This window comes from Vespa velutina, chromosome 2, assembly GCF_912470025.1.
Source record: "Vespa velutina chromosome 2, iVesVel2.1, whole genome shotgun sequence".
In the NCBI taxonomy this organism is placed as follows: Eukaryota; Metazoa; Arthropoda; class Insecta; order Hymenoptera; family Vespidae; genus Vespa; species Vespa velutina.
In genome coordinates this window covers 956601-981837 of record NC_062189.1, presented here as the reverse complement: position 1 = coordinate 981837, position 25237 = coordinate 956601, and the positions used below count along the sequence as shown (strand labels likewise).

General features: G+C 30.1%; 2 protein-coding genes, 1 long non-coding RNA gene and 2 other non-coding genes across 20 annotated transcripts; 1 reads left to right on the top strand and 4 right to left on the bottom strand.

The window, feature by feature from the left end:
- Positions 1-927: 927 nt before the first annotated feature.
- On the bottom strand, positions 928-15335 carry LOC124946913 (beta-1,4-glucuronyltransferase 1). 5 transcript variants are annotated; one of them, XM_047488343.1, is made up of 8 exons: positions 14352-15335; positions 13857-13972; positions 13376-13485; positions 4143-5116; positions 3434-3826; positions 2882-3217; positions 2001-2243; positions 928-1586 (listed from the first exon to the last, which is right to left on the bottom strand). In XM_047488343.1, the coding sequence occupies exons 4-8, from the start codon at positions 4677-4679 to the stop codon at positions 1389-1391; spliced, it is 1707 nt and encodes a 568-aa protein (XP_047344299.1). In that variant the 5' UTR covers positions 4680-5116; positions 13376-13485; positions 13857-13972; positions 14352-15335; the 3' UTR covers positions 928-1388. The 5 variants fall into 5 exon arrangements, with proteins under 5 accessions (XP_047344299.1, XP_047344296.1, XP_047344297.1 ...); XM_047488340.1 differs by having other exon boundaries at positions 13857-15335; XM_047488341.1 differs by having other exon boundaries at positions 13376-13972.
- Positions 14556-23325, top strand: LOC124946914 (carbohydrate sulfotransferase 5-like). 11 transcript variants are annotated; one of them, XM_047488355.1, is made up of 9 exons: positions 14559-14909; positions 17408-17535; positions 18153-18200; positions 18277-18348; positions 18916-19049; positions 19147-19382; positions 19469-19667; positions 19737-19916; positions 20117-23325. In XM_047488355.1, the coding sequence occupies exons 4-9, from the start codon at positions 18304-18306 to the stop codon at positions 20436-20438; spliced, it is 1116 nt and encodes a 371-aa protein (XP_047344311.1). In that variant the 5' UTR covers positions 14559-14909; positions 17408-17535; positions 18153-18200; positions 18277-18303; the 3' UTR covers positions 20439-23325. The 11 variants fall into 11 exon arrangements, with proteins under 11 accessions (XP_047344306.1, XP_047344302.1, XP_047344307.1 ...); XM_047488356.1 differs by having other exon boundaries at positions 17408-17601; XM_047488350.1 differs by lacking the exon at positions 18277-18348 and having other exon boundaries at positions 14556-14796; positions 17408-17601.
- Positions 22386-25040, bottom strand: LOC124946917. Of its 2 annotated transcripts, XR_007100236.1 has the most exons (8): positions 24888-25040; positions 24385-24559; positions 24019-24099; positions 23702-23808; positions 23428-23484; positions 23130-23185; positions 22829-22916; positions 22386-22609 (listed from the first exon to the last, which is right to left on the bottom strand). It is a non-coding gene; the product is annotated as an uncharacterized LOC124946917 (long non-coding RNA). The 2 variants fall into 2 exon arrangements; XR_007100237.1 differs by lacking the exon at positions 24385-24559 and having other exon boundaries at positions 24888-25036.
- Positions 23550-23625, bottom strand: LOC124947387. Its single transcript, XR_007100395.1, has one exon. It is a non-coding gene; the product is annotated as a small nucleolar RNA R38 (small nucleolar RNA).
- On the bottom strand, positions 24182-24250 carry LOC124947385. Its single transcript, XR_007100394.1, has one exon. It is a non-coding gene; the product is annotated as a small nucleolar RNA SNORD31 (small nucleolar RNA).
- Positions 25041-25237: the final 197 nt, after the last annotated feature.

Genomic DNA, 25237 nt, shown 5'->3' with positions numbered 1-25237 from the left:
TTATTTTTTTCTTTTTTTTTTCTTTTTTTTTTCTTTTTTTTTTTTTTTTTTTTTTATAATTATACACAAGACATAATCATTAGAAATGTATCCTAGTTTCTTTTTCTTTTTTTTCCTTTCTTTTTCTTCATTCATTATAATAAAATAAATTAAAATTAATTTCTCTTCTCAAATATATTATTTATATTGATTAATATGGGAAAAAAAAAAAAAAAAAAAAAAAAAAAAAAAAAGGAAGAAAAAATAAAAAGAGAAAAAAGAAAATACATCGGTAGTTCTAATATTAAAGTAAAAGTAAAGGGAAGAAAGATACTGTCGTGTTATGATATTTTTAAAGACACGCTCAACAACGACGATTTGGTAACGGATCGATCAAAGCAATCAGCGAAAGTCTATTCGATTCTCAGTGTCCATTATATGCGAGTAGTGTACTAAATGTAGGTTGATACACATTGACGTAAGACTAGAATATTCTTATACGATTTGTAAACATTTGTTGTTATTGTTAATCTTATTCTTCGACGATCGAAGTTGAAACTTATATAAAACATCATATACATTATTTTCTTTGAATACTTATAAAATACATCGTGCGCGATCATTTGATTTATGATAAAATGAATGATTCCAAAGAAATATATGTATGTAAATATATTAATACTATCTAAAGGTTTTTCTAAAGAGAACGTTGTTAATGTATATGAAGTTGTTATATAACTTGATAAAAAAGGAGAAAGAAAAAAAAAAAAAAAAAAAAAAGAAAAAGAATTTCTGTCCATCGACCTTATCTCCATAATATTTATCATATCTATATTTAACTATTATTATCTTGGCGATAGAATCGATATTATATGGAAAATCAATTTTTTTAATAAAATATTAACACTCGTTAAATACTTTTGATATTTCACTTCAATGAATTAATTGTTAAAATTAATATCAATTGTTTAAATTAATTTAATTGACAAATCCAGTCTTCACTTGAGAAATTTACGTTATAGCTTTGCTAACAATCTCTCTCTCTCTTTCTCTCTCTATCTCTCTCTCTCTCTCTCTCTCTCTCTCCTTCTCTGTCTCTATCGATTTGCATATTCTTTTTCCTTCTTTACTTTATCACAACATTTTTGACTTTAGAAAAACCTTAGAGAAACGTTAATGAAAAACGACGATATTGGATCTTTGATAATTTATCATTGAATTGGCACGATTCATGGAACATATTAACATTTTGAATGACGATCTTTAGTAACACGCTTAATTTGCGTTTAGAATTATTGGCGTAGAAACATTAAGATCGAACGGTAGCTCTTTCAAATTACCGAGCTAGTCATTATTGATTTACTTGTTTTTGTCCGTCTAGAGCGCTAAGACGCTCGTGATGGTAATGGCTAGACAGCACATCCTTTTCTTGTACCATATAAGATTTTTAATTCTGGTACGATAATTTTCTTGATCAATGCGTTCGTCTTAGCAGTGAGCATTTCACGATGAGGATCCTTTTTGAAGATCTTTATACCGGGACGATGAACCAAGAATGCATTGTCCAGAATGAGAAAGTCGTAATCAAGGACACAGAGAGCGTAACCCTGATGGATGTATTTTAACGATTAGACAATTAAATTATTTTTCTCTTAATCATATTTCTCGTTCATGAAAATGAAATGGATTAATTAAAATTAATTTTAGCATTGTTAAAAGATTTGAATAAAACATATATGTTTGATTTTATTAAAATGATAAGAACAAATTAATATATATTTAATTATATTATCATGATAATATATGTTAGTAATATCCTTACCTATTTGATAATATCATCTTTATATAACATTCTTATTTCAGATGGATTAAAATCATAATAAATATATCATATGAGTAATGATATTATAGTTGTACCAAACAAGATAATGTAAATGTGTGCGTGCATGAATGCGTTTATATAAGTGATTAAAAAAGTATACATATTATTAATTAGTGATCGATCAAGATCAATGACGTACCTGCGGCATTTTATCACTTTTTCCTTCCCAACTGAGTCGTTCGTCGTACAAAGGTTCTTCGTTAGTTCCTATAAAAATAGGTTCCCAATGAACGAAGCTACCTGTACGCTTTCCAACATGAAATACATGAAGACCTTCGGTTTCAGGGGCTTCCTGCCATTCCTTGCTACGCGGAACGTTGTGACAACCGGAACAAAGCTTCTTATGAAATGGAATAGCTGTTCCTGCTTTCAACATTTGTACCTGGTAATGTAATATATAAGATATATATATATATATATATATATATATATATATATATAAATATAATAATAGTGGAACATGAGAAAGTAATCTAAAAGTTGTGATTTGAAAATAGGTAAGAAGAGGGAGAGACGAAGCGAAACGAGATAACAGCATTAATTCCGTCCCCATCATGGTCCACGGTCAAAGGAAGCTACGTTGATTAAACGACCCTCGCACGTCGTATACACGTATTATAGACCATGTATATGTATATGTATATGTATATACCTACTAGACATATACGTATACACGTAGACGTGTCACGTATACGTAGATATACATCACATTCATATATTGATAGTAAAGCAACATTCTAACGCATACCTAATACACTCGACTGAACGTATGTATCAACACGACTTATATACGTGTATACTCACTCATTCACTTACTCTCTCTCTCTCTCTCTCTCTCTCTCTCTCTCTCTCTCTCTCTCTCTCTCTCTCTCTCTCTCTCTCTTTCTTTTTCTCTGTGCCTCACACACACTTTCATGAATTTAATTGCCATCAAGTTCACTCGGTCGACCATCACACGGCACACGATATCGCAGCTCGTTATTACGGCTAATAAAAATGCGCCTTTCGTCGAAAGCTTACCAAATGAGTTTTATTGTTCGGTGGTCGATACTTTTCGTTAACTTCGAATATGGACAAGACGTAAACCTTCGGATTAGATTTTTGCAATGCCGGTTGATCTCTCCTACGGATCATTTCAAGAAACTTTTCCGGAAGATTTGGACTCGGATATAATTCTATGTCACTTGCAAAAACATAATATGTCGGTGCTGATTCCCTTGCTATATTTCTTCCAACGTTAACGGGATAAAGAAGTTTCTTTTCGTTTTTGTACATCTTCGAAAGAGTTATATTTACCCAAGGTGGTCCCAACGTACAATTGTACGTATCGGACATAACTTTTTCCGTTGGTGGAACCTAAAGTATTTAAAAAAATAAAAAAAAAAAAAAAAAAAAAAAAAAAAAAAAAAAAATAAAAAAATAAAAAAAAGGAAAAGAAAAAGACTCGATCATTAAAACGATCATTAGAATTAATTTTCATTGAATAATTTACAATTGATACTTGCAAAAAATTCGAACGAGCTATGATAGATAATGATAGAAAAAGAAAGAAAAACAAAGATGTTTATTTACCGATTTTGGCACGTGTTTACTGCTGAAAAAGACATGAAATGTCACCAGTTGAAAAACCAATGGGCTACCACAACTCCTCGAATATTTGATCGCGTCTAATGTCGCCGAAAAGTCTGTGCCAGGAGCATGCATCGCAATCGATATCGGTGCTCTCCAACGTTCCAACAATGGTTCCAAGTTGTCCAGAAAGGTATAATCGGCATGAGTTGTATATGTCACGCTTTCCCAACATTTCACGTTCATACTCATAGGTACGTAATTATATAGAACCCAATAATCGCCACGTTGGGCTCTTCTAGGTTCTAATGATTTTTCGTTGCAAGATATGGCTTCCTTCAGACTGACAACTGGTACTTCTGGTATTGGTGCCGGTGCCGGTCCATTGATGTTTTTCTTTTGGTAGAAAAGAAAAAAAGAAAAAAAAAAAAAAGAAAACATGGAGATGAATTAGAAATAATATCATATCAAAGGATTATTCTCGTTTATGTTTAAAAGCATATTTAATAATTATATTAAACGATCGATCTACAAAGGTATATATATATATATATATATATATATATATATATATATAAAGAAATATTTTTTCTTTATTTTTATTTATTTATTTATATTTTTTTTTTATTAATCTCTGGATCATATCGATTAAATAAATATTTATTAATCAATTTTAATTAATAAATTAAACAAAATGATTAATTATACATACCGTACGATTGCGAGCACGATCGTCTCGTCGAATCGTATCGTTGGATACTTCGACCTTGGCCTCCTTCGAGGTAGGTTTCATGGTGACGATTCCTCCGATCATTTTATTCAGTAAACCTTTCTTCTTGTTTCTTTTGTTCGTTGAAGAGGGTGGGACAGGTGATAATAACGAAGAAGAAGAAGAAGAAGAAGAAGATGAAGACGATGAGGAGGAGGAAGATGAAAAGGAAGAAGAAAGGACAGAGATCAGAGTATCATTCGAAAATCGATCGATTGATGATCCACCAGCAGCAGCACCACCAGCAATGCCACTAGCAGGGATAACATCCCCTGGTAGAATCGAATTTCTTGATCGTGGTGCTTGTGCCACAGCAGGTGGAGCTGGAGCTGGTGGTGCTGCGGCAGCCCAATTGGTTGGTGGTTCTTCGATCCAAGGACCGGAAGAAGAACCAAAATGGGCGCATACATAAAGTAGTACGCAAACGTTGAGCACCACTGATAGGCGCAAAGCCCAATTTCTTCGAGCTATGCCGATCATACTCGTGTTAGAACGAAAATATAAATCTCCTCATTCACCTTTTCCCTTTTTTCTTCTTCTTCTTCTTTTTCTCCGTCTTCTTCTGCTCGTCCTCGGCCACTCTTCCTCCTTCCACCTTCGTCGGCCCGTTGAAAAACAATAACTCCACTTACGATCACTAAATCGCACACCAACGAGGATAAGAATCTCGTCCCTCGATATTATTCCTTTATTATCAATTTCTATATTTTTCCTTTCCTTCCTATCGGAAGGAATACCTTCGCCAGCCACGGTTTTTAATCTCTCAGGAATCAATTTCGTTCATTTTTTGTTTCTTTTTCTTTTTTCTTTTTCTGTAAATCTCTTCTCTCTTTCTCTCTCTCTCTCTCTCTCTCTCTTTCTCTCTATCTATCTCTCTCTGTCTCTCTTTCTTTCTCTTTCTCCGTCTGTGAGTTTATCTAAGAAAAGAAAAAAAAAAATAAATAAAGAAAAGAAAAAAATTAAAATGATCATTAAACACCATTAGCATGTATTACCTGTTTATTATTCTAAGCAAACACATTTCATATGCAAATATTTTAATAATTTAACATTTATATTTGTAAGGTATAATATAGCATGGTATATAGGATAATATAGTATAGTAGAATATGATATAGTATAGCATAGCATAATACAGTACAGTATAGCATAGCACAGCGTAGCATAACAGCATAGTACATAGAGTAGTATATTATATATATATATATATATATATATATATATATATATATATATATATATATATATATATATATATATGTATATGCATATATTTATTATATACATAATATTGTATATAATAAATACTATACATATGGTAAAACGTATATAAATAAATAATTATGCAAACTTCTTGTAATCTTTTTTAATTTATATATCTAATCGTATTAACGTCAATATTATTTCTCGACAGTTAGCTAACATCTCTAGCCTGTCGATATAACGAAAGACGTGTTTCTTTTTCTTCAAGGAAATTCTCGAGATCGCAATTAAGGTTTAGCAATCGTTGAGCGAAATCGGTAGAGCTCGGAAATGATAGAGTGCGAGAGAGAGAGAGAGAGAGAGAGAGAAAGGGAGGAAGAGGGAAAGAGTAAAGAAGGATAACAACGAACAATATCGTGATGACTCCTCGTCGATTGAGGAAACTATTCGAAAACACGAGGAAACTTTCGATTTTTTTTTGGAATAATTTTATCTGATAAGTATTTTCATAAAATTTGCCGAAAGATTTATTATAACCAATCGATCGATATAGAAAAGATCAAGGACCAAATTGATATTTATATTTTTCACGGAAGTGTAAACGTTACCACAAAACTTCTTTTTTTTTTTTCTTTTTTTTTTTTTTGATACTATCTTTTAATATTAATTTTTAAAAACACCTAAGAACACTTTTACAGGGTATCCTGTATATTATTACATGTTATACATACAAACACACATACGCATGCACAGTATGACCAATTTAAAATCCATACACGCGGTTATTTTCGTATTAGAAATGTTGTAAAAAAAAAAAAGTGTTCCATACCAATGTCGAAGGGAGAAAGACAACGTAGTGATAATTATTTGACTTTGTAATAATCTTTGTGAGCGTGTAAAAGTGAGGTTTATTGTGTTTTCTTTTTTTTTTTTTTTTTTTTTTTTTTTTTTTTTTTTTCTTGATATACTATATTATTTATCACATATTCTTGTAGCGGACTTGTAACGAAGCGTAAAACAACTGAATTGAATGTACACATCGACGTTGTTCCGTTTATCGTTCCAGTTTTTTTTTCCCACGATAAAGACTACTTACAAAATATTCAGTTATCATAATATCACTTATTATTGAAAATAAAAAAAAATTCTTATTATTTCAATGCGATAAATGAAAAATATTTATCTTATCGTACGATTTTTTTTTTTTTTACGTCCCATTACTATAAATACTAATAATGCTTTCGAGCGACGTAAAAAAGAAAAAAAGAAAAGAAAAGAAAAAAAAAGAAACAGACAAAAAGAAAAAAAAAGAGAAAAAAGAAACAAGAAAAAATTGTTTTCTATATCCCTGTAAGAAGAAATCGCACGAAAGACGATCTAGTGATCTTTTTAGCCATAGTACATACATTCAATTCACTTATCGTAGAAATTCCCATTTAACCAATTCCGTACCGCTGAAGTGTAATATGAGGGTGCACAATCTTGCATCATGTCGATATCTTACGTTTCTTCTTTAACTTATTGCCACGTTGTTCAAAATATTACTTATTAAATACGTTTACAAAAAATTGAAATATATTTCTCTTTCTGTAATTTTTTTTGTTTCTATTTTTTTGTTTTTTCTTTTGTTTTGTTTTGTTATTTTTTTTTTTTTTTTGTTCTTTTTCTTTAAAGTTTTCTTTTTGGTAAAGTCCGTCGAAAAAAAATCAAGATTTATTATTTGAAGATTAAATATACCAGGCGACATCGTAAACGATTGGTAGATAATGATGATTTGATTCTTTGGATAGTTATCTATATTGATTATCCCCTATCTACATTATAGCAAATTGGGTTAATTGGGTAATATAATTAGTGTTAAATAAGGCATTCATCTGTCATCATTAGGTGACGAATAATAAATGTTGGATCATCGCCAATTTTCATCAAAATGTTTATAAATGCAAACTCAATGCGAAAGTTTAAAATTGGTGAGAGAAAAAGAGAGGCTAAATTTTTTGCACTCTGATAGGCCTAAATGATTTTAATTCTTGTTATTCGATATATACATATATGTGTGTGTATATATATATATTTATATATTTCATGGACGATCCATTTGAATAATTCTATTATCAGCTAGAGCGATACGAATGAAGGACTTTGTAATTAATTAAAATTCAATTGGAATGCAAACAATAATTTCATTGATCATGAATCAAACACATGATCATCGTTTCTTTTGTACTTCCATATTTTTGGTGTTCAGAATGTTGTGGAAATGATGAGTAATTAAACACACACACGCACACACACATACACATACACACATCCACGCACGCACACGCATATTCGATAACTCTAATACCATTTTGACTACGTCAAAATTCAAAGTTTTATAATTCAACAATAGCTTATATAAAATATATAAGTAATTTTTAAAAACTTATCGACATCAACCGCAATAATATTCGATAAAGGATAAAAGATTCCAATTAAAAGAAAAAAAAAAAAAAAAAAATTGACCATTTCCACTGAACTCCCCAAAGTCATCGGAAAGGCAAATCAATACGATGTGTATCGCCCTTCGTCACGATACAATATTTGTCTGTATCATTTTATTTTTCAGCGGTTTTAATATTATATTTAGAAATAAAATCAAATATATATATATATATATATATACAAACTGGATATTTTCCCTTAAACACACACACACGTACATACACACACGCACGCACATTAACTATATATTAATTTTTTTTTATAAATATTCGATAAAACAAGTTAAAAAGATAACTAATTAAATCTTATCATTTTTGTTTGTTTCAAATTAATAAGAGTATCTAAATTTTGATAAGTTAATCACCGGATGACATATCTTTTATGTCGGAAAAAGACAAATTGATAACGTTACTGGTATCAATGATATATTAAAATAAGTTTCATTCTCACATGTAAACTTTGTTTATTTAATATATAATTTACGTTCGTTGTATTAAAGATAAAAATAGAATAATTTTTTAGCAATAAATTTAGCAAGATTTTCAAAAAAAAAAAAAAAAACAAAAAAAGAAGAAAGAAAAAATGAAAAACAAGCAAATGAACAAAAAATAATTTAATTTTTTTCCTTCTTTTTTCAATTGATTGAGAACCACTGAATTGTAGAAAATCGTTATTGGAAAAGAAAAGAAAAAAAGATTTAAATAATATTCAATTTTCTATTACATAATATTAAACAAGACTCACTTATTTGTTAATGATGCAACAGTCATCTAATTAGCACGATTCTCAATGTATTTTAAAATATGTAAGTGGTTTTCTTTTTTTCTTTTTTTACCTGTCAACTATTTGAAGCGAAGCGCGCCATTTTTTTTTTTTAAATACGAGGTAGTCACACATTATATTTATTATAAGTACGCGATTATGCGGAATTAGTTTTTTCGTTATAAATTAGCGGACGCAAAAAAAAAAAAGATAAAAAAGGAACAAACAAAAAAACTTCTATCAATAGATCATAATTATTTCAATGCAATATTTATTAGATGCATATATATATATATATATACACACACATATATACTTATATAAAGTGACGAGCGGAAAAAAAAATTTATTACGAGAAGGAAAAAAAAAAAAGAAATACAAAAACACACATACACAACAAACATACAAAAAAGACTTTACTTGTCGTCAGACGGAATAAGTGACAATCATAGATAGGAATTATTATTTTGTATATTATATAAGAGAAATTATTAAAAATATCATATATCAATTTATCTCTTTCCATTTTATTGTTTTGCTTTTTAGATTTCTCCGAATATAATATTATTTGATTTGATTTCTTATCTTTTAGCGATAAAAGAGATACGTAAAAAGAATTTTAAACTCTCCAGGAGATAGAGAAAGAAAAAAGGAAGGAAAGAAAGAGAGAAAAGCAAGTAGAGGAAAAGGGAGACATGTGGCCAGCCTTGATCTACAGGATGGTTCACACAAAACATTGCAAACTATTTTTAAACTAAATCATTAAAAATAGTTATAAAAAAAAAAAAAAAAAAAGAAGTTTAACTCTCTTTAATCTATTATTGTATATTTTTTTTTCGTGGAACAACATATTTCTAAAAAAAAATTTTATTAGATTTGATAAGAGCTATACAATATATTATTGCAGATCGTGCTATTCCTTCTTTTTTTTTTTTTTTTTTTTTTTTTTTTTTTTTTTTTTTTTTTTTGATAATAAAAAAGAAAGTTGATAGTTATAACGATTGGAAAGTGTTGGTAACACTTAATGCGGTCCACCCTCGATCTATAGGGTGATTCACATGAAAGATGTTACAAATTATTTTTCGATCGAATCATTACAAGATAGTTTCTTTTTTTTTTTCTTTTTAAATTATTATTATTATATGCGTGTATATACATATATATATATATATATATATATATATATATCTACATTTTTTATATTGAATGCTATTTCTTCCAAAAAATAGTTATTAGATTTGATGAGAATTACTAGATACGTTATTGCTGATTTCGTTGTTGTAAATAGGGAAAAAAAATAAATGAATAAAAAAGAGAAAAAAGAAAAAAGTTAGACGGTTATAACGATTCGATAGGAAACTGTTGATAACACTTAATTTGGGCCACCCTATATAGCAAGAGTAAGAGCAGCCCTCGAGGAACCGGTCGCACATCGTCTGGGTTGCGTCGTCGTTTCGAGCCTCGACAACCTTGAGAAGAGAGCGTGAACGCAACATTTTCTCTGCTTACGATCGCCACAAGGAAGTCTTAGAAAATCAAGCGAGCAAGTTCACGGACTCTTTCTAGACATTTATCACTTTTGATCGTTCGGCCAACGATGAATGGTCAAGAAGAAAATGTAGAAAAGAAAAAAAAAAAAAAAGAAAAAGAACAACGAAAAAGCGCGCGCCGAAAATTTAAACGTTAACTTTCCCGCCAAAAATCATACCTTTGACGTTTGAAATTTACATTTTTTAAAAATTATTTTTCCTTCCTTTTTCTTTTGCTTGCTTTTTGTTTTTTCCTCATTAACCTCGCCATATCGAATGATCATGCGTTTATCTGCATTGCAATTAGAGTATAAAGACTAATATGAGAGAAGGGAGTAACAGTTGGCATAACATGTGATGGAATTGGAAGGACAGACGCCATTTTGGTATGTCAATTTTATTCGCGCCAAGAAGCTGTACGTGTGGATCATACAAAAAAGTTACGTATATACCTAATAAAATGGCGATAGAAATACGATGAATTTTTCAGCGATGATGCGTCTTACCATTCTCGTGTCTCTTAATAAATTTTATTATAGTATACGATATATATATATATATATATATATATATATATATATATAAAACACGTCATTACAATAACATTTGATATAGTATATATCAGAGTTTCTAAAAGCCTATAGGATAGCGAAATGATAAGTGCTACTATATTACGTGCTAAAGCAAAAAGAAAAAAACTTGTAAGAGATTTGTAGAATATTCTCGTAGAATGTTCTCGTTAGCTCGGTATAATACCAGCCGTAACAGCCGTATCTTTGAAATAATATACAGTGACTTCCCGATCACTGCCTTGGATCTTGAAAATTATATTTATATTACAATATAAACATTCGGACCACGGTAAATAAACGAATGGCAAAAAGGCTGAAAAATGTTGAATATATAATTTGTTATGCTGTACTAAAATTATACTGTATATAACATATGTATAACATATTTATACCATATAGTAAAATTACATTATATATACATATATATATGTATCTGTGTGTGTATGTGTGTGTATATGATATAACATATGTTATAACACATTTATATCGTACAGTATAATTCTATTATACCATTTAGGTATATCACATAATATAGTCTATGCTATTACCAATAAAATATATAACATTGGAGTATAGCAAGGTACTATAAAAATTTGAGAACTTTGCGAGAATTGAATAATCATGCATCATCATTTTATTCGTTTTGTTCGTAAACCGTTACAAGGTGTTCTAGGTAATGGTAAGAGCGGGAAGAGCAGGAACGAGGGAAAGAGAGATGGGGAGGGGCGAAAGGAGGGAGGGGGGGGGGAAGAGAGAGAGATAGGCAAGAAGGAAAAAAAAGAAAAAGAAGAAGAAAAACGACCGTGACCACAGTCGTACTCGATGAGTCGCCCTGTTCTTCGGCGGTCGTTTCACTCTAAGGTCTGACGTGGACATCGTCAGGGTCGCGTATAGCATTGGGAAGATATACCAAACGACCTCCACACCGTTCCTCGTGGAATATGTATGCTTGTCCAGGGTATAGTTAAAGAAACAAAGAGACTAAAAGAGAAAGAGAAAGAGTAAGAGAAACGAGAGAAAGAGATAGTTAAAGTGTATGAGATAGCCAACTGGAAAGACATACGGCTAAAGTCAATGTGAATAATTGATCGTCCTAATGGAATGACATCGTATACCGTGACCGGCTTTTCGAGTCACGCGCCCGCGCGTATAACGTATAAGAGACCAACACTAACGACAACGACAACGATAATGTTGATGTTGTTATATTATATTGTACTATGCTGTTTATATAGCCCATCCCTACACGCAACTATACTTTTTTCTCTCTCTCTCTCTCTCTCTCTCTCTCTCTCTCTCTCTCTCTCTCTCTCTCTCTCTCTCTCTCTCTCTCTTTTCTTTCGATCTTTTTATGATCTTATTCCAGGGGGAAGGCGAAAAAAAAAGAAGAAAAAGCATCGTCTGTTCACGTATTAAACTTTTTTCAAAAAGAAAAAAGAAAAAAAAAAATATATATATATATATATAAATATATATATATATGCACGCACAAAGGCATGCATTGTCGCACATAAATACTGGCCTATGTCGAAATAACCTCACTTTTTTTTTCTTTCAAAAAAAGAAACGAAAAAATAGAAAAAAAAATATATATATATATATATATATACATATATACACATATGAATGTTCGTAAATATACATACACATACAATCGTTCACAGTAATTTACTTTACGATTAAAGGATTAAATATCAAATATTAGAGAAACAAAAATTGTTTTTATTACGTTAAGCTATTTTTAATGATTATAATAATATACTACTGTGATTTCTTTTGGTATAAGAATTTCTATAACGATTAATTTTATCTATAAAGATTAATTTTATCCATAAAGATAAATTCGATAATAATATCGCCTTACTAAGTAATATGTCGAAATAATTTTCTCTTTTTCTTCCTCTCGCATCCCTCTTCTATTTGACTTTCATCAATTTCATTGGTCTATGGATAAAATTATCAATCGAAAACGTATGTACGTATATATTTACGTAAAATATCTATGAGTTATTAGGAAAAGCGAATTATAAATATATTTATTCTTTTATGGAACGAGTGAGAGGGACGAAGGTTTGGGAGGGGAGGTAGGAAGGAAGAAGAAAAATGGGAAGGGGAAAAAAAAAAAAAAAGAAATAACATTTGTCTAAGCAGAATTGAAGTTTAATCTTTGTAAACACGTACGTGCATACGTGCACATATACATAAACACATGCATATATATATATATATATACATACATGTGTATATGTATATATGAATAGATACATCACACGCATACAAACATACATATTTACGTACGTATATGCATGCATATATACATACTACATAAGATTTCCATTTCTATTGCCTTGACGATTTACAAAACTCATTGAATTTCATGGAAAAGTAAGAAGATAGAAGGGATACAAAGGGGAAAGGGGAAGGAAAGAGAAAGAGAGAATGATAATGGGGAAAAGAGAAAATGAAAAAGAATGAGAACGAGAACGAGAACGAGAGTGAGAAAAAAGGAAGGAGAATGAGGAGGAATTTTCAGTATCTAGAGCAAACGTCGAGACGACGACTATGAGAAAACGACGAATAGAAACGATAGAAAGCACGGTTCTCATCGTCGATAGATAGTACTTACATATATATATATATATATCTCTCTCTTTCTTTCTTTCTCTCTCTCTCTCTCTCTCTCTCTCTCTGTCCTGGTTGGATCCTAGACGATAATATCCCTGGATATAATATTTCCTTTATGAAGATGGAGGAGTCGAATTTTAGCAAATGGAAAGAAGAATATCAACATCAGCAGCAACAACAATGGCAGCAATAGTAGTAGTAGTAGTAGTAGTAGTAGTAGTAGTAGTAGTAGTAGTAGTAGTAGAGTTGGTAGTAAAAGCCGGTAGTATCACCATTGTGGATCGAAGAAAAAGATGAGTAGAAGAGAAAGAAAAAAAGAAAAGAAAAAAAAATAGGAAATAATAGATGAGTATCGGCAAGGGTGAGTAAAGAGTAGAAGGAGGAGGAGGAGGAGGAGGAGGAGAAGGTGGTGGTAGTGGTAGTGGTGGTAGAAAGAAGTGGGTGATATGGCAAGGGTAGGTCCACAAAAGAATATGATATACTTGACGTGTATATATCCGTAGAAAATCTTGAACGTTGAAGAACACCCCTTTTGACGATACAACACTGTTTCCGTTGACACTCTCTTATTGTGTGTCCCTCACTTATTCGTGTAGTTCTAATAGTAGCAGTAATGATAATAGTAATAGTAGTAGTAGTAATAATAATAATAATAATAATAATAATAATAATAATAATAATAGTAGTAGTAGTAGTAGTAGTGTAGTAGGAGTAGCAGCAATAGTATGTAGTAGTGTCTCGCTGTAGTCAATATTTTATCGGTATTCTAATATTGGCACACACATGTATACACGCTTTTTCTTTTTTTTTTTTCTATCTATCACTCTCTCTCTCTCTCTCTCTCTCTCTCTCTTTTTCTCTCTTTCGTTTTCTCTTTCTCTTTTTCTTAGATTTACGTTTAAATACAACAAAGCACTGTGAGAAAACACTATTACACTACTAAACCACCGGCACTACACAACTCTCAAAGTCGCCACCGTTGACGTAGACGAGGTTCCCTCGACGCCTCGTAAAAGTGTCCGCCGATAGAGGATCGGGCTCCCCTCCTCACTCTCTTTCTCTCTCTCCCCACCCTCCCTCTTACTCTTTCACTTACAATCTCTCTCTCTCTCTCTCTTTCTCTTTCTTTCTCTTTCTTCCTCTCTCTTACTCTCTTTTTCTCTATCTCTCTCACTAGTAGAACGCGTTGTCGACCTTTACTTAGCGATTTCTTTTTCTTTCGACCGTTAACCGCCGTCGTTTGAGAAGCACCGGCTTCTCAACGTCGTCGGTGACGACGACGACGACGACGACGACGACGACAACAACAACACAACAACACGTAATTTTGTATCTCAGTTGTTCATCAAAAGTAATACATATATCATCACGGAAGCCACGCTCATCGTTGTACGAAACTCAACAAGAATATATAAAAGAGAGGTAAAGAAAAAAAAAAAGAAAAAGAAAAAAAAGAAAAAAAAAGAAAATTAATAAAATGGGGAAAAAGAAGATACGTCGAGAGAATTCGCAGAGGGATAAGCGACGACAGGGTGGTATGTATGAGTGTGTGAGTGTATCTCTATTTACTTTGCTTTTATGTATATGTGTGTACGTATCTGTGTATGTGTCTATGCGAACACCGCGAAATAGAAAGAGTTAGTTGATTCGAAGGAAAGAAAAGATAGGAAAGACAAAGTAAATGAAATAAAACGAAAGTAAAATAAATGACAGAGAGAAAGAGATAAAGGAGTAGTATAAATTAAAAAAGAAGAATAAAAAATAAAAAATAGAAGAAGAAAGGAAAGGAAGAAGACGAAGAAAATATAGGAATTGGGTCAGAATAGCACTTATTACTCCAATACGAATAAAGCACAGCACAGATTGTATCTGTCTGGACTAGATTAGGATTCTCGCCATGCTTGTTTGAGAAAAGCAAAAGGAAAAAGAGAGACAGAGAGAGAGAGAGAGAGAGAGAGAGAGAGAGAGAGAGAGAGAGAGAGAGAGAGAGAGAGAGAGAGAGAGAGAGAGAGAGAGAGTATACTTTATATATATAGGTATATATATATATGTAATACATATGTATATCTATCTATCTGCTGACTAACCGTGGTTTTTATCTCTCTTTTTTTTTTCGCGGTATTATCTCGTGCTTTGTAAATACGAGGAACCAAAAGAATTACGAAGAAAAAAGAAAAAAAAAAAAAAAAGAGAAAAAGAAAGAAAGAAAGAAATAAAGATAGTAAATAGTGCGTGTGTGTTGTCTGACGAACGCGCGATGCAACGAGGTAGAACGAGCTGATGATGATGGGGAGAGAGAGAGAGAGAGAGAGCTCGTTCTCGTGCAACAACCGCACCACTCGAGCAACAGCATCCGACTGGCCACGACGATCGGCTCGGTCGTCATCGGCAACGGCAGCGAAGCGTCGACGGGAGAGGCGACACCCTTCTTTCTATTATTCCGACTTCTCGATACCGAAGAGGGTGTTCGCCGTCGACACAGCCGCTGTTACCGCTACCGCCACCATCACCACCGCCGCCACCGCCGCCGCCGCCGCCATCGCTGCCAACGACCGTCGTCCGTTTCTCTATTATCGCTCGATTCAGGGGGCGTTCCAACTCTCGAATTCTAATATCGATTTTATTTAAACTCGAAACCAATCGATTGGTCAATTTTTCTTCGATTTATCGCTCTCCTTTCACTCACTTTTCTTTATTTTCTATCATTTCTCTCTCTTTCTCTCTCCCCCCGTCTTTCTTTTTCATTTCTATTTATTAGATCAATAGTCGTTAACTATCTCTCTCTCTCTCTCTCTCTCTCTCTCTCTCTCTCTCTCTCTCTCTCTCTCTCTCTCTCTCTCTCTCTCTCTCTCTTTCTCTATTTCTTATTTTTCTTTTATTTGCTTTTTATTTTATTTTCTTTTTTCTTTTTGAAATTATCTCCAAATACTATAGATTTATATTTAGGAAGATCGCAAAGGTTAAGTTCGTGATTTGAAAATGGAATCACTTTGAATATTTTTTTGTTTCCTTGTTTTTTCTTTTTTTTCCCTCTCTCTCACTTTCTCTCTTTTTGAAAATATGGCGGGAGATTCGTATCGTTTCGTATTCGATATATTCTCGTTATTATCTCTCTCTCTCTCTCTCTCTCTCTCTCTCTCTCTCTCTCTCTCTCTCTCTCTCTCTATCATCTCTATCTCTATCTCTTTCTCTATGTCGTGTATCAAACGAAATAAAGTATTTATATGCCTCTCTCTCTCTCCCCCTCTCTCTCTCTCTCTCTCTCTGGACAAGACTCTAGAATAGTTGAAATCCGTGAACTTTTTACACTTTTGATCGCGGGAATGGTTACAAAGTCGTCTCTGTTTTGTAAGAGCCATTCGCGACGATTCGCTTCGGAATCTTTTTTATCTCTTTCCTTTTCTTCTGTTTTTTTTTTTTTTTTTCCCCCTTTGCATCCTCTTCTCCACGTAAACTGGCAACGTAAGCGTGTTCGTACCAATGCCATTGGGAGGTCTCTCGGACTAGTATTGAGGCCTGCGCCAGTGTACGTCAGCGAAACATAATGCGCTACGCTCGACGATTTTACATTTTGAATGTAATGGCATTTGAATAATGCCGAAACTCATTTGTGAAACGATAATTGTGAGAACGATATCAAGATTTATTATTCGAAATCACGTCCTATCAATATTCGGCCAAATGTAACGATTTATATGATTCTAAGGTGAGAATAGAAATATATTAAAAGCTCCGACGATTATTTAATGAATCTCTTTTTTTGCACCTTTTATTTTCTTTTCGTTTATAATCAGTTGGTTTAATACTTTATTATGAAATCAAAAAAAAAAAGAAAAAAAGAAGAAAGAAAAAATATGAGAAAAATTTTCTATAATAATTTGAGATTGTTCATTAAAATGTAAGATATTAGATGAAAAAGATAAAATTGTTCTTACAAAATATATTATTTATAAGTGACATTATATAATAAATTATGTTGTCTTTTCTCTCTCTTTCTCTCTCTTTCTCTTTCTCTTTCTCTTTCTGTTATCAGGCATAAGGATGTCAAAGCGACTCAGCTTCTATGGTCTGGTTGGACTGGCGTCCCTCTGCATCTTCTTCCTCGCATTTAATCAGCGCTACAGCAGCTATCTTGAGCATCGACTACAGCCGGTATTATCGGTCAGTAATTATTCGGAGGTGGGGATTGCTCTTAATCGAGTCACGCCAAACACACTCTTTTGGACGGTAAAGTCTAACTCTTCCACCTAACTTTTTCTTGTTCAAGAGCTAACAATAATTGTTTGCCAAAGCGCTCCACAATTTGGTAATGCTCTTTCTCCCTGTTTCTATTGTCTATTCTATTTCTATTCGTTTACTTCTTCTTCCTCCTTTTACTTTGGTTTTTTTTCTCTCTCTACGATTAATAAATTAAGTTATTAAAAAAACTTTATCCTTATTATTTCACGCTTTAATTTTTATATAGGAATTACTTTGCTTACTTTAATATAGAAATTTGATTTAATCTTCTTCCATATACACAATCCTTATTATTATTTCTTACAAATATTAATTACTTTAATATCCATTAACATTAATATTCCTAACACATGTGCAAAAAAATATTGGTTTATTATTTTATTATTATATACTATTATTAAATTATTTTAAATTGCCATATTATATGGCCTGAGAAAAAGGGAGAAGGATATTCTTTTTGTCATACCTGAGATGTTACCATGTTTTCTTCACAAGCACATAATTAAAAGATTAAGAAACTCGATACTTCTTCGATATAGGACGTTGAAATAAGGCCAAGGATCGTCAGAATCCAAGAATCTGTAACGGTAAGCTTGATATATATAAATAACACATCAACTAAAAACTTGTTTTGCAACAATAAATAATATGTGCATGTCTTAGTTGAGCCTAATCATAGAAAAATGAAGTATGGTGTACATTTACAATACTTATATATGGATCGCTTGTTACATGGGTAATTATGTCTGACTTATTATTATTATTTTTAATTTTTTTTTCTTTTCTTTCCATACTTTCCTGTGTATATATATATATGTATATTTTTTTATCTATATGTTTGATCATTCTAAATGATATTTTTCATAAACTTCTTACATAAATAAAAAAAAAAACATTTAATCAAAGTTTACTTTAATAGCCATATAATAAATTAAAATAAATTCGGAATTTATTCTATGCATCTAAATATAAGCATGCTAACACAAATATTTATTAATCGTACCCTTTCCATTTTATGTTTAATTTCATTAGTAAACATTGATATAGGCATATTGCTTGTAAATATGATTTGATGCTTAAAAACTTAAATTATTTGATTTTTGTTTTGTACATATACGACATAATAATTTTGCATTGTTAAATATGTTGCATATATTTTAAAATATTTACATGTACATGTATTTAAAATATTCACATATATGTGTAGTATTTTGATAAGAAAAAAGGAAAAGATAAAAAAAAAAAAAAAGATATACAAATCATTTCCATTTTTATCACAGCCATATATATTTTTGTTTATAGACATACATCAAAGGTTCAAACGACAATGCCACGATCATCGAAATACAAGAAGTCTTAGATCAACAAAGAAGAGCCATAGAAAGGGAGATGCAAAATTATGAATATCCCAATGGAAAATATGGTCTCAATATTAGGTAAAACAAATGCGATACATATAAATTCTAATGTATCTTACAATGTATAAAACAATACATAGATCAAAATATGTGTTTTGTATATATTAATATGTAGTAAATTGGACGACTTAGTTATGGAGAAAGATGGTACTCCAATGAGAAGTATAATTTTGACAAGTTGGCGAAGTGGTAGCACATTCCTTGGCGATGTCATAAATGCACATCCAGCAAATTTCTATCACTACGAGCCATTACTTGATTTTGGAATTGTACAAATCAGAGGTCCACCACTTGCGGAGGAAGCGCTTCAAAATATTGAATCCTTGTTAAATTGCAATTTTCATAATCTTGGTAAGAATCTATAATTAAATATTATTACGATTAAAAATTGTAACATAAGAAATAATTATAAAATTTTTTTTTATATATAATTTTAGATAGATATCTAGAATATGGGAAAACTCATCCATGGGTCTTCAATCACAATACACATTTATGGCGTCAATGTCAAATACATAAAAAGATCTGTTGGGATTCGCGTTTCGTTTCAAAATTTTGTCAATTATTTCCATTTCAATCGATGAAATTAGTACGTTTAAGATTACGTGCGGCAGAAGATCTTTTAGCTAAAAAACGGTAAGTTTAAATATCTTCATCTAATATCATGTAAATTTAGTTCTATGTAATTCACTATTAGCCTTTTAGTTTAGGGATAAGATTGGTATTGTTGGTACGTGATCCACGAGGAATTTTACAATCAAGAAAGCATAGAGAATGGTGTCCTACCAGTCCAGATTGTTCAGATCCAGCTTTGGTCTGTGCTGATATGGTTTCAGATTTCAGTGCTGCAGTACGTTTGATAAAAAAATATCCACATTCTTTCAGGTAAATATATGAAGAAAAAAAGAAAAACAAAAACAAAAAGTAGAATCATTTGATGAAATTAATTGAATGAAGTTGGATATTCATTTGATCAAATACATTTTTATCGTAGTGTCTCGTAAATGATATCAATATTTAAATAATTTTTTAATAATATATATATATATATATATGATATGATATGATATATGTGTGACACACAGGGTGGTGCGATATGAAGATCTATCAGTAGAACCGTACAAATATGTGAAGGAACTTTATACATTTTATGGTTTGGATTTCCATCCTAATGTAAAAAGATTTTTAGATACTCATACAAAAAGTGACGTTGGTGGTGTATCGAGTACGTTTCGTAATTCTAAAGTAGCCCCATTTCATTGGAGAACCGATTTAGAATTCGAAGAAGTTGATGAAATTCAAAGAGTGTGCGGATCTGCTATGAGATTATGGGGATACGTTGAAGCAATTAATGCTACTCATCAAAAAGAATTTGATCCTATTACGGAATATCAACTACAATTGTGACATCTATTGTATAGAATATTTCCAACTGATATGGTGTACAGTACAGTAGTATAAAATATCGAGACTATAAGAATTAGTTATTTTGATTACGTGCAGCACATCGAGATCATCGAGTATGGTACACAATTCGTGAAAATAATATTCATGATGGATGGTGTTCCATAGGGACATATACTCAGGAATATAGTAACAACATACCACCTGTGAATATTTCAATATTCAACTATCGTAGTTAGAAAATTTTTTCAATTCTGAATATATTTAATCTGAGAAGACCAATGGTGATGCCGTTCCTCAATAAAAATAATAATAAAAAGAAAAAAAAAAAAAAAAAAAAGAAAAAAAAAGAAGAAGAAAAGAAAAAGAAAAAAAAAAGAAAAATGAAAAGAGAAAACAGAAAACAAGAAAAAAAGTAATATAATAATAATAAAAGTCTCTTTAGAAGTATTGCGCCAATGCGAAGAACAAAAATAATTTGTTGTAGGTTTTAAATGATTGAATTTGTTAGGTCGTATAAATATACCTAACAACACATTTTGACACAAAAAAAAAAAAAACAAACTATAATATCTACTCATATCAGTGAATCTCTAGTTAAATTATCAAAATTTGTATGACCCTCTCTGGAGAGTCATTTCTTAGATACGAACAAAAAAAATATCTATTATAACGCTTATATCCAATATTTTATGATAAAAGCTGATTTTCTTTGTTTTTTTTATTTTTTTATTTTTTTTTTGTAATAACTCCTCATGTAGGTCACAAAAGACATATTTACGTAAAATATAACATACGTCATATTATATACTCAAAATGATTCATAATTCTATTTGATTGATTAAAAAAAAAAAAAAAAAGGGAAAAAAGAATAATAAAAGTAACATTTACACATATGTGTATAGTTCAAACTCACGATAATACTCCATTTCATTTTTCACAAGTTCTCTTTATATATATATAAAAAATTAAAAAAAAAGCCTAGTTGAAAAATGCTGTGAAATACTATATATACACACACACACATACACATATGATAAACTAATAATGTAAATTTTAAAATATATTCGATTCTGGCAAATTAGTTGATAAGACAATTTTCGAAGTTTTACACAATATACATATTGTTACATTTGTAAATCTAACTGCGAATTAATTTAATCGACAACTTATGGATCTGGTTTATAAATCTCGAGAATTGACCAATGACCGTGCTTATATATATATATAAAAAAATAATAATAAAAAAAAAAAAGAAAAACAGATAGAGAGAGTTAACATAGACTTGCTTTAATTTAGTAATATATATATATATATATACATAACAGTCAGTGGTGAGCAAATTATACTTCTATGTGTTACAATTATATATTGTTAAATTTACAAATAGTAATATCACTTTTTTTATAATTTATTTTCAAAAAGCAAACGAATATATATTATTTGTAAATATTATTATATTGGTTGTGTGTTATAAAAAAAAAAAGAAAAGAAAGAAAAAATAATAATTTGAAAACTATAGTTTGTATATCATATAATTGATATAACGCAATACGACCATCCTAAAACTATGCATAATACATAATATGTGATGATTTTGTGTTCAATGCATAGAAATATGAATATATTATCTTAACAATTTCTAAGGTATACAAATATGTGCAAGTATTATATAAAAAATACATTGCTCCAAACAATTATTTCGCACGCAAAAATATCTCATACATCCTGCTAAAATAGTTCAGTCTACTTTTAATCGATAGAAGATATGAATCATATGATATTAAAATTATACGTTTACATTGATTAATTTTACAAAATCTTACGTGAACATAAAAGAACATATACACGTATAAACACACTAAGCTTTTATCGTCATATATATATATTTAGCATGAATACAAAAGGCATAATGGCGATATGATGGCCATGATTGATTTAATGCAACAATTTTTAGATTGTATATGTTATTTTTATTAGAATTTCTGCATATCCAATAAAGTATATATTATATATTTTTACAATAATCATAATGAATCAATATAATCCATTACTGTTCAGTTTGCATCCAAGGTTGATAGATTTCACGTACTTTTTGTGAATACAGCCCCCATATATCCAAACATAGTGCTTTTTCCAAATTATAGGGCTACTCGTAAGGCCAAGGATGATTACTTTTTTTTAGGCAGGAATGAAAAGAAAAAAAAAAAAAGAAGAAATATAAATTAAATTAAGAGAGAAAGAAAGACGACATAGATTTATCTAGTAGATTATTTTTCATTTCAGGATAATAAAATTTTATCATTAGGTATCATAGCGTATATTGAACATCATGCGTAATATTAACAATTCAATGAATTATATTAATTTTTTTGTCATTGTTAATTACTTACAAGATGATATATATTATTTTGTTTCGTTAGTTTCACGTTGAAATTTTGTAATGCTTAAACTCCTGTCTTGATTTTTTTGAAGCATTCACTGAAAAGATAAAAATAAAATTGAGTTGAAATTTTCAATATAAATGTAAAAAGACATTCCTTTGGTAATAATTAAAAATAACTCAGTGAGGGCAAGTTGTAAGTCATGGATTATCATTATAGCGTATAAATATGTTTAACATCATAGTACTCTAATAATAAATATATAAGCGATAACAAAATCATCATTTTTCACATTGAATTTTATACTAACCTGAATTAAAAATTTTGTAGAAACGTTTATCAGCGATTCGATCTCAATTTGTCCGTCTAATAAAAAAAAAAAAAAAAAAAAAAAAAAAAAAAAAAATGCATTGAAAATATATTCAAATAATTGTAGATCATGCATTTAACTACTATGTATGATAATTCAGATAATTTTTTACATCAATATAAATATTTCAACCATATGCTTGTATTAATTCATCATAATAATTAAGCAAATAACATACACACACACACATACACACACACATACACACATGTATACGAATATTAGTTTTATAACTTACATTGCGTGATTACATACTTCTGGTTTATTATTATATGCTGAAGTTTTTCCTTTAAATCTGAAATAAAAATTCTTTCTGTTATATTTCAAAAATATTTTCATACTTAAATTGCTAAATTAAAAATCAATATCAGAACATTTCTAATCACCATTTATTAATGTAAGACAGGGATAACTTAATTAATCATCATGTAATAATGATATTACATATAAGTTTATACAAAAATATAATATTACATACAATATATTAAAATTAATTAATTTATTTTACTTACGCAAATGTCATTGTGATTTTCATATGTTATGTGAATTATCTTTCACATTATAATATCATAATTCAATGTAATGTAATTAATTGGTCAACCATTTTCCAAGTTATTTCCTATAAATAAGAAACATTTATATTAAAAAAGTATCCAACTTTATAAATTCATGCATATATATATATATAGTATTATTTATACAAAATTCAGTTCTAATATATTCTTCATAAAAAGATCCGCTTGACTGGGGCATACAAATTAATATCATCATGTAAAATATTATTTTGTAATTGTTACAAATTATATAAAATATATATTACAATATTTACCTAATGATTTCTTTGAATCGTATAAATGTGCCATTTTTAAGAGATGCATTGCCATAGAAATTTATTATCTGGGATATTTACCTATAAATAAAATGTACATATAAATTTTTAAATAACTATAATAATTAATGCAAATTTTTTTTTTTTTTTTTTTTTTTTTTTTTTTATATCAGTAAAAACTACTCTGTCATGGTATTCAGACTGGGGCAGTAAATTTTCATCATTTTTTAACATACCAATTAACTTAAGAATGATAGAAACGTACGTGCACATAATCTTAAAAGTATTAAAACGCAGTTGCATTGAAATGGGACTAATGAAGGAAACCAAAAAAGGAAAAAAAAAACCAAACAAACTAATACTCACTACAATTTTAACGTGGATAAGAACAAATTTTTGCAGTGTGAACATTATCCAGTATGGATGCTAGCCATGAAGCTGAAGCTTTATTAATCGCCATTATAAGGTGCGAAGAAGGAGGAGAAGAAGAAGAAGAAGAAGAAGAAGAAGAAGAAGGAAACGTTCAGCTTATATGCGGTTGCTAGAACGAAATGGAAAAACTAATTCGCAAAAAAAGAAGTTCTATTCTTATGCGGAAAGATTAATAATCAATTAAGAAATCAGCAGCATATGAAGATCATAATCAAGAAGTAATCATACGAACGAGACTAAAAATGTCTTCATCATCATTGAAATTAATTCCGGATACATCGTGCAGAAATATTTAAAGTGTTGTGAGATAAAAATATATTAATAAATTTAATCTAATAAAGCTATTTTATATGAACGTACTATTTTATGAAAAATGCATGAAATAATACACGTGGATGAAGCTAGATTCTTAAATAACAAATTGAAAATGTTTTTACCAATGAATATGAACTCGTAATTATGTAGAAAATTCTTCAAAGGAATGTTGCTCCGTGGACAGCCAAAGATGAAATGAATGAGAATAGAACAGACTAAAGAGGAATGTCGAATTAACCGGAAGTATCGTTTTCTCGATCTTTCACTCTCATTGGTTAATATTTTTGATCAATTTACAATCGAACATACAAGGATATATCGCATTTTTTATTTTATCTATTTTTCGCACATATTTCTATTTCTTTCAATGTCAAAATTAAATGAATTATATTACACGATATTTACTTTAATTATTTCGATAGTATTCTAAATTAAGATAAATACTTAAACATTTGTCCGCATAGATGGCACT

What these genes read in the sequence shown, in the direction of transcription:
- LOC124946913 (XM_047488340.1), bottom strand. Translation starts at nt 4,679, where the DNA reads ATGATCGGCATAGCTCGAAGAAATTGGGCTTTGCGCCTATCAGTGGTG. An exon ending in ATCGTGCTCGCAATCGTACG is followed by an intron (nt 3,827 to 4,142) that starts GTATGTATAATT and finishes TTCTACCAAAAG; the next exon opens with AAAAACATCAATGGACCGGC. An exon ending in CGAACAATAAAACTCATTTG is followed by an intron (nt 2,244 to 2,881) that starts GTAAGCTTTCGA and finishes TTACATTACCAG; the next exon opens with GTACAAATGTTGAAAGCAGG.
- LOC124946914 (XM_047488346.1), top strand. Translation starts at nt 14,852, where the DNA reads ATGGGGAAAAAGAAGATACGTCGAGAGAATTCGCAGAGGGATAAGCGA. An exon ending in GAATCCAAGAATCTGTAACG is followed by an intron (nt 18,201 to 18,915) that starts GTAAGCTTGATA and finishes TTTTGTTTATAG; the next exon opens with ACATACATCAAAGGTTCAAA. An exon ending in GATCTTTTAGCTAAAAAACG is followed by an intron (nt 19,668 to 19,736) that starts GTAAGTTTAAAT and finishes TTAGCCTTTTAG; the next exon opens with TTTAGGGATAAGATTGGTAT.